The sequence below is a fragment of the Plasmodium sp. gorilla clade G2 genome, assembly GCF_900097015.1.
Source record: "Plasmodium sp. gorilla clade G2 genome assembly, chromosome: 11".
Lineage (NCBI taxonomy): Eukaryota > Apicomplexa > Aconoidasida > Haemosporida > Plasmodiidae > Plasmodium > Plasmodium adleri (nom. inval.).
The window spans coordinates 1,000,001-1,010,000 of NC_041703.1; the positions used below are offsets into that span (position 1 = coordinate 1,000,001).

The window sequence follows — 10,000 nt, forward strand, 5'->3', positions numbered from 1 at the left end:
CATACCACAAACAATAGGTAAGAAAAATGAATAATAAGCCGTTTTATGAATAATAATATTTTGATAAACATTAAAATTTAACATGTTCACATTAATTTTATTCTCTTCAGATATATTAATATTATTAACATTTATATCTTTATTTATATCGGAATATTTATCTGAAAATATATTTGTATCTAAATGTTGTCCTACTATAGTTTTTAAAGTTGCTTCTCTAAAGGATGTAATTAAATCCAAGTAACAGTTATCATTGCGCAAATATATATCAAGTAATCTAAAAAAATAATATACACACATATATATGTATATATATATATATATATATATATATATATTTTAATTTTATTTTAATTTGTCTCATATAACTTGTATATAGCGTTATACAGAAGAAACACATCATTCACGGCATTCTTAATTTCAACGTCTTTTAATAAATACCTAAAAAGTTAAATTAAAAAATATATATATATATGTATATACATATATAATTATATATATATATATATATATATCCATTCGTATAACATACCAACAATGTTTGTTTCTACGAGTTTCCCCCTTATCCATAATATCATCTGCTACTAAAAAAGATGCTTGCAAAATTTCTATACACCATGCTAAAAAAAAAAAAAAAAAAAAAAAAAAAATATATATATATATATATATATATATATTATATATATAATATTTATTTATGTGTACATAATTTAAAATTTCCTATATTAAAAATATCCATTTAAATAACTCCAATAAATAATTATTCATTTTATTATATATTTTATTATTATACCTATACAAGCTACTTTTTCCCATTCATTAGAATTAATGTCTCTATTCTTTACATATTCATAAATTAATATAACTAAAATTCCCCTATTATTTTTACCGCCTAATAATATACATACATATATATATATATAAATATATATTTATATATATGTGTAAACTATACTTTTAAAAAATTCTTTTATACTTATTATATCTTACCTAAGCAGTTATAATCAAATAATAGTTTATAATACTTTGAAATTATTATTTTTATATCATCTTCTAATATATAATCATTAATATGGTTTATGAACGTATCTCTGTATCTATCGTACATCTAAATGGAAACATAATCAATGAAAAAAAAAGGAAAACATATATATTGTATATATTATATTATATCTTGATATATAAATATATACTATTATAACTACATGTTATTACTTACACTTCTAAAGTATTCCAGACCATTATCTGCATCTTGGTTATTCTGATCGTTCTCCATAATGGTGTTTTTTTTGTTTTTTTTAAATGGTGTTTTTTTTGTTTTTTTAAATGTTCTTTTTTATATTATTTTTTTAATTGTTATTATTAGGAAACAATATATATTAGTATAAAATAATTCTATGCATATAAAATTTTAAAGCGTATTATATTTTGTGTGTTAATAAGGATAAAATAAACGCATATGTTTTATTAAAAATAAAAAAAATAAAAATATATATATATTATTATTATTTTAAATATATTTCTTAATATATATAAAATATATCACCACTTATTAAATAAATATATGCATATTTGATCTACAAAAAGGAAAAAATATAAATAAATAAATATATATATATATATATATATATATATATATATATATAATTATTTTTTCCTTATATATTATTTTATTTTATATCAGGTTAATTATATATATATAATATAATATATATTCCATTTATATATATATATATTATGATAGATACCAGGGGAAAAATACAAGAGCCCAAAATATTAGGTACGTTTAAAGAGCCATTTGTAAAATATATATACAATGATTATATATTTTAGATATTCCCTAATATATATATATATGTATATATTTATATAATTTTAAAAAAAATAAAAATAATATAAAAAAAAAAATAATAGGAAATAAGGAAAAATAAATATCAACATAAATTATAATTGAATATATATTTATATGTATTTGTTTTATTTTATTATATTTATTTATTATTTTTTTTTTTTTTTTGTTGCTTTTTGATTTTTCCATATTGTTTTGAATATAACTCACCGTATGCATTTAATATTTTACGTATAGATTTATTTTATTTATTCTTATCTTTTGTTATTTATTTATTTATTTATTATATTTTTTTATATAATTAAGAAGATGCATATAAAAGTATTTGTATGTAACGTTTTTAAAAACATGCTTTGTAGAATTAAAAAGCACCTAAACATTAATTTGAGGAGTAGAAAAAAAGTCTACATAAAATGAACAAATATATATATAATATATTATATATTATATATATATGTAAATATTTTTAAATAAGTTATAATTATATATCTATTTGAAATAACTTATGTGAAATATTAATGTCAGGGTTTAAAATGGTGGTGCCATAGATAGCATAAATGAGAAAAAAAAAAAAAAAATAAAATAAAATAAAAATAAAAAAAAATAATATAATTATTATTTTTGAAGGTTTATATATATTATTGCAACATATACATATATATATATATATATATATATATATATATATATATTTATTTATTTATTTTTTATTATTTTTTTTTTTTTTGATATTATGGATAGCGATTTTATCGATGAAGAATTTGTGTATGGACAAAATATCTGCAAGATAAAAAAAAAGAAGGAACTGATATTAGATACATTAAAGAGTGTAATAGACCCAGATTTAAAAAAGAATATTGTGGAATTAAATTTTATTCGTAATTTAAAAATAAATGAAGATGAAAAAGGAGGGAAATATTTTGTTGAATTTGATTTAAATTTAACTACACCAGCATGTCCTGTTAAGGATGATTTATTAAAAGAATGTAAAGAAAAATTAAATTTATTTGAATGGATAAAAGATATAAATATAAATATAACATTTATTAATTTGAATGAAAAGAAAGGAAATAATAAAAATAAAATTGAAAATATTATTTTAGTATATAGTTGTAAAGGTGGAGTGGGGAAATCTTTTTTTTCTGTGAACTTTTCATATTATTTAAAAAAAAAAGGAGCAACCGTTGGAATTTTGGATGCTGACATTAATGGTCCTAGTCTTCCTACCTTATTGCCATTTGATTATGAATATGTAAAGTTTAAAATGGTAAATAAAAAAAATGACAAACATCAAAAGGATAATGATAAAAATGATGATAAAAATGATGATAAAAATGATGATATAGATATAGATATAGATATAGATAATGATATAGATAATGATGGAGATAATAATAATTATGATGTTGATATATATAATAATAACAATTTACATATTAGTGATGGTCATAATATATCTTGTGATGAAAAAAAAAAAAAAAATTCCTCTACACACGAAATAGATTACATTAACAATTGCAATAATAAAGAAAAAGATGAAGATTCCTTCCTTAATGTTTCAAATAAAGAAAGAAATCAAAAAAAACATAATACAGACATTATATCAAATGATAATAAATTTTTAAGTGATAATAAATTTTCAAGTGATCATAAATTTTCAAGTGATCATAAATTTTCAAGTGATAATAAATTTTCAAGTGATAATAAATTTTCAAGTGATAATAAATTTTCAAGTGATAATAAATTTTCAAGTGATAATAAATTTTCAAGTGATAATAAATTTTCAAATGATAATGAAGAAAATTCAACAAGTGTTCAATATGATGATAACTTATATATGATTGAACCTTTAATATATAATAATGTTAAACTGATGTCATATGCTTATATAAAAAATAAAATGAATGTAGGATTTTCTTCTTTTCGTGGTCCTATATTAAATGAATTAATAAAAGAATTTTTATATCATGTAAATTGGGGAGTACTAGATTATTTAATTATTGATATGCCCCCTGGAACTAGTGATATACATTTAAATTTATTTGAATCTGAAAAAATTGATGGTATTATAATGATTACAACTCCAAATGATTTATCTACTAATGATGTAGAGAAAGGTATAAATATGTGTAATTTTTTTAATATACCTATAGTATGTCTAGTTGTTAATATGAATTATTTTATATGTGATAACTGTGATAAAAAACATTATATATTTAATAATACTGATATGAAATATTTAAAAGATAAAATATGTAATATATATGAAATACCATTTCATCCATTACTAGCCAAAAATGTATATATACAAAATGATAATTATAAAAAAGATATAACACATGTTATAAATATAGATGATATACATATGAAACATAATGATTATACGCATAAGCCTAAAAACATTTCAGAGGAATATATAAAAAAATTTCCTTTTATTTTAGCATATGATAATAATCATTTTTTAGTTGAACAAATAGAAAATGTCTTTCAAGAAATTGTAAGACAAATATCAATATTAAAATATAATAATACTTTGAACATACCTAATTTACAAATATATAAAAAGAATTATCTTCAATTATCATTCGATACTATACAAAATAAATATGTTTTCTCAGATGATGTCCTAATTTGTCATATTAAAGATATAAGAAGAAAATGTAAATGTATTATTTGTAAAGAAAATAAAAAAGAAAAAAAATTTATCCAATATGATAAAAATAATAAACATAATCTAAAAAAAAAAAAAATTTCATTATTCCCACCAAATATATATGTTAAAGATATTATACCTTTAGGTATATATAATGTTAAAATTATATGGTCAGATAATCATTCATCTATATATTCTTATCTATATCTTAAGCATCTCTTTGAAAAAAAAAGAATTAATAATAATAATTTGTTTTGTAATACAAATAATAGTGGTATCTATGAATGGTAAATTTGTATCACATTTTTTTTTATATTATCTTTATATATTTTATATTCTATTATTTTTTTTTTAAATAATTAAAATTTTCATTTTTTTGTAATATATATATAAAAAAATATATATATAAAAATATATATATATAAATAAATAAATATATATATATATAATTATATAATAATTTTTCTTATTTTTTAACTTTCCTTCTCATGTTTGAAAAAGCATTTTAAAATACATGTCATTTATACATCTAAAAGTTTAAACACAACCATTTTACAATATATATATATTTGTATATATATGTTTGTCATTTTAATTATTTCTTTTGTGTGATAATAAAAAAAAAAAAAAAAAGTTACATTTCATTTTTTTTTTTTTTTTAAAGAAAAATATGATAATGTATAATTATTTTTTACATAATATTGTATCTATATAAAATAAAATAAAATAAACGTATGAGAGATGTTCATATATGAAAGCATCAGACATGATGTTTATAAGATGAAAGGTAATATAAATAAATAAATAAATAAATATATATATATATATATATATATATATATATGTTCACATATTAATATTTCCATATATGTGTATATATTTTTATCTATTTCATGGGAACAATCCTGTTTTAATGATTTTGCTGGTGTATGTTATAATAAGATTGTAGTTTAATTATTTGCTCAATGCATTTAGTAACATCCTCTACATTCATTATATCATCTTTTATATTCAAATAATTATCATATGTTTTTTTTGACCATGTTATTGGATCAAAATATATCCATGAATCACATTTCTCTAAATTCATATTATTTGTAGAATTTTTAGGGGTAAACCATTTTTTATATATAATATGATATATCCATTTTCTTATATAAAGTTCGGATGCTGCATATGCTTGTAATACATCTCTTGGTAAATTATAAAAAATATAAAACAAAGTCTCTGTTTGTAATTTTAATAATAATGATAATCGTATTTGAAATTGTGTATTTAAATAGGATATAGGTTTGATAAAATCTTCTTCATTTTCTATAGGGTTTTCAGAGAATGGTGAAGAAACAGATGTACAAATATAATTAGGTGAATTCAAATTTAATCCTAATGTTGTTAAATCAGAACCTATAGCTAATATATTTAAATTAGGGTCTGTCATTTTTATAACTTTTAATATACCTAAAAGTCCATAATTCTTGCGGTTATAACTTTTTGATCTTTCTGTTGTTTCATATAATATTTCTTCTAAGGAAAGGTTTTCTTCCTCTTCTTCTTCTTCACAAGATAGAATCTTATTATTTTTTAAAATATCATTACTTTTTAATTTTTCATTACTTTTTAATTTTTCATCACTTTGTAATTTTACATCACTTTTTAATTTTTCATCACTTTTTAATTTTTCATTTTGCTCGTCAACACTTATACATACATTTATGTCATACACAATATCATCATTAATAATATCCTTCTTGTCATTATCATTTTTTTTTTCCTCCTTTGAAAATTTACTATTTAATTTTTTTGAAAATGTGTCATTAATTTTCGTCACGTCTTCATTGATCAACATATTTTTTTCATCAGATACATGATGATCATTCTCTTGTATGTCACAGTTGTTATTATTTATTTTATTAATATATTCCTTATCTTTAGAGTTCATATTTATTTTCTTATCAGAAATTTGTATATTTTTTTGTATAATTATTTTTTCTTCATTATGGTCATTACATAGAATATTTTTTTCTTCATCAATATGTTCTGTATTTATAAGATGTATATCACTATAGGTAGTATCCTGTTCATATATATTTTTATTAATATTTAATATATCTTCCTTTTTATTTTCTTCTGATATAAAATTAATATTATTTTTATTATCATTAAATATATCTATATGATTACCTTTATTTATATTTTCTAACATTTCATCGTCATTATTTTGATGTTCTTTTTTTATATTCTCCTCATGTTTTTTATCAGAAGAATCTATAGATATATTTTCTTTTTTATCAGAAGAATATATACACATTTTTTCTTTTTTATCAGAAGAATCTATAGATATATTTTCTTTTTTATCAGAAGAATCTATAGATATATTTTCTTTTTTATCATCGGTATGTTTTTTTTTTTCTATATCTGAAATAAGTTCAGAATAATCTACATGTTGTTCATCTTCTCTAAAAAAACTCTTAACAGATTTATTGTTATCATGGAAATGATCAGAAATATTATGTGTACTATCATCTTTTTTAATACATTTCTCATATGTAGATGTTATATTAACGTTTTCTTCTTCATTTGAATTTAAATTTATATTATTATTTTCCATAGTTTTTTTTTTATTTTTTTTTTTAAATGGAACAGACAATTGCTTAATATTCATTTTTTTTTTTTTTATATATTTTTTTAAAATATTTTAATATTTTTATGGTCAATTTTTTTTTTTATATAATTTGAAATTTTTTTTTTTTTTTTTTATAAATTTTGTTTATTTTATTGAACTTGTTTTTTTATTTGTATTATTTTATTTATAATCCAACCGATAATATTACAAACATACATATATATTATGTATATATATATATATGTATATGTGCATAAATATATATATATATATATATATTTATATATTATATATAATGCCGTACTTTTTTCTTTTCTATCTTTTTCAAATGTACGTTTTTATTATAAATTTATTTTCATATAGAAAAAAAAATAAAAAAAATACATATATGTATATATATATATGACATATATGTGTGAATAAAGAGGTATATAAAATATACATGTTAAAAAAGATTTATTTTATTAAATATATATATATATATATATATATATATATATATATTTTATATATGTGAATCTTTTTACGCATAGGTTATATAAATTTATTTTAATAGTTTATTATAAAAATGTATATAGACTTGTTGAATTGTATTCTATACATTATGATTTAAAGGTATTATTAAATGATACTTGTAAAAGAGAAGGATATTTTTTTATGTAAATATAAAATAATTATAATATATATGTTATATATAAGTATTATAATATATATATATATTACATATATTTTTATATATTTAAGAATTTATTTATTTTTTAATTTTTTCTCTAAAAAAATACTTATTCATGTTAACATATTCATTTTTAAGTTAAAAGAAAAAAAATGAAAAAGGAATGTGTAATAAAATGAATCATGTATATGGTTACAACATTTATGGTCTATACAAAACAACCGAAAAAAAAAAAAAAAAAAAAAAAAAAAGAAGAGCTCACAGATTAAACATATAAAATATATATATATATATATATATATATTTTTATGTGTTTTTGTATTTATCATTATTGTCTACTAATCTGTATTTTATTTTATTTTATTTTATTTTTTCATATACTGTATTTATTTTATTTTCCTTAGTATATTATGTATGCACATATAATGCTTTAAAAAAAAAAAAAAAGAAATTATATTGTGGTATTTTTGTTTAATTAAGTATATTATAATCATATTAGAATAAAATTATATTTATATTATAAAAATATTATATTTATATAATAATTATATTATATTTATATAATATATATAATATTATATATTTATATATATTTGAATAATATTATATTTCTTGCCATATTTATATTATATTTATATTATAATTATATTATTTAGGTGATAAAAAAAAAAATGGAAAAAAAAAAAAAAAATTTATAAATACTAAAGGATTTTGTTTTATGGTTTCCTTTTTGGTTGGCTTTATTCGACAATTGAATAATGAGCCATGTAATTAAAGAAGTCACAACAAAATAAAAAAATATAAAATAAATAAATAAAAATATATATATATATATTTGAATGTTATTTATGTGTATTTTTATATTAGATATGTAAGAAAACAAGGTTATAATAATTGAATTAATATATATATATATATATTAATATATATATATATATATATTAATATATATATATATTTATTTATTTAACAATTTTTATATTATCCTTTTTCTTTTGTGTGATCGAATGAATGGAGATAAATATTTTAATTTATATATTTTTTTTTTTTGTGTGGGAAAGATGTGTAAGGGGGTCTGTTAATTTTACAGGCTTTGATACAAAAAATATGAAAGGTAAATACTTAGAATTTGAAGGGAAGTATAAAAAGGAATATATAGATAGCTTATTTTTAGAAGAATTAAGAAAAAATAATTATATCAATAACAATGTTATAGCATTAAGTACATCAAGACATTATTTTAATTACAGACATACAACTAATTTATTGATTGCATATAAATATCTTAAAAATTTTGGTGATACAATGGATAAGAATATTTTATTAATGATTCCATTCGATCAAGCTTGTGATTGTAGGAATATAAGAGAAGGTAATATCTTTCGAGAATATGAATTATTTCCTAGTATTGAAAACAAAGAATCTATGAAAGAAAGTATAAATTTATATGACAATTTAAATATTGATTATAAAAATAATAATGTAAGAGATGAACAGATTAGAAGAGTACTCCGACATAGATATGATGCTTTTACACCTAAAAAAAATAGATTATATAGTTATGATAATAATGAGAAAAATTTATTTATTTATATGACTGGACATGGAGGTGTGAATTTTTTAAAAATTCAAGAATTTAATATAATTAGTTCTTCTGAATTTAATATATATATACAAGAATTACTTATAAAAAATCTTTATAAATATATATTTGTTATTGTTGATACATGTCAAGGATATAGCTTTTATGATGATATTCTAAATTTTGTAAATAAAAAAAAAATTAATAATATCTTCTTTTTATCATCTTCTAAAAGAAATGAAAATAGTTATAGCTTATTCTCTAGCAGTTATTTAAGTGTTTCAACTGTTGACCGATTTACATATCATTTCTTTAATTATCTTGAACAAATACATAAATTATATGAAAAAGAGCCATACAAAAATGTAAAAGCTTTTTCATTATATAACATTTTAAATTATTTAAAAACACAATATATTATATCAGAACCTACTACTAATAATTCTAAATTTAATTCTTCCATTTTTTTACATGATAAAAATATTCTCTTCTTCAATTCTGATTTATTAGTTATAAATAAAGATCATATTTCTATAAATCAAGATAAACAAACATACAATGACAAATACATATGTTTAGGTAATTTATCTGCATGTGGTCATATAAAAAATAATGTATAT

At 17.7% G+C, this 10,000-nt stretch overlaps 4 protein-coding genes across 4 annotated transcripts in view; 2 read left to right on the forward strand and 2 right to left on the reverse strand.

Annotated features, from left to right (window-relative positions):
* The window catches only part of PADL01_1126700 (geranylgeranyl pyrophosphate synthase, putative), a gene marked incomplete at both ends in the record, with an annotated part of 2,232 nt that extends 956 nt beyond the window's left edge, over positions 1-1,276 (reverse strand). Inside the window, 6 exons of the mRNA XM_028682735.1 lie at positions 6-277; positions 370-441; positions 533-620; positions 794-892; positions 991-1,108; positions 1,220-1,276. Of these exons, the coding sequence (XP_028538984.1) occupies positions 6-277; positions 370-441; positions 533-620; positions 794-892; positions 991-1,108; positions 1,220-1,276 (706 nt within the window). The remainder of the gene's footprint in view (positions 1-5; positions 278-369; positions 442-532; positions 621-793; positions 893-990; positions 1,109-1,219) is intronic.
* A 1,306-nt stretch (positions 1,277-2,582) lies between these two features.
* PADL01_1126800 (conserved protein, unknown function) lies at positions 2,583-4,793 on the forward strand (the record flags this gene model as incomplete). Its single annotated transcript, XM_028682737.1, has 1 exon — positions 2,583-4,793. The coding sequence occupies one exon, from the start codon at positions 2,583-2,585 to the stop codon at positions 4,791-4,793; it is 2,211 nt and encodes a 736-aa protein (XP_028538985.1).
* A 619-nt stretch (positions 4,794-5,412) lies between these two features.
* On the reverse strand, positions 5,413-7,110 carry PADL01_1126900 (CCR4-NOT transcription complex subunit 2, putative; the record flags this gene model as incomplete). The annotated part of the gene is made up of 1 exon (XM_028682738.1): positions 5,413-7,110. The coding sequence occupies one exon, from the start codon at positions 7,108-7,110 to the stop codon at positions 5,413-5,415; it is 1,698 nt and encodes a 565-aa protein (XP_028538986.1).
* Positions 7,111-8,809: 1,699 nt separating this feature from the next.
* Positions 8,810-10,000, forward strand: part of PADL01_1127000 (GPI-anchor transamidase) — a gene marked incomplete at both ends in the record, with an annotated part of 1,401 nt that continues 210 nt past the window's right edge. The window contains one exon of the mRNA XM_028682739.1: positions 8,810-10,000. This exon is cut by the window's right edge and continues 210 nt beyond it. Within this exon, the coding sequence (XP_028538987.1) occupies positions 8,810-10,000 (1,191 nt within the window).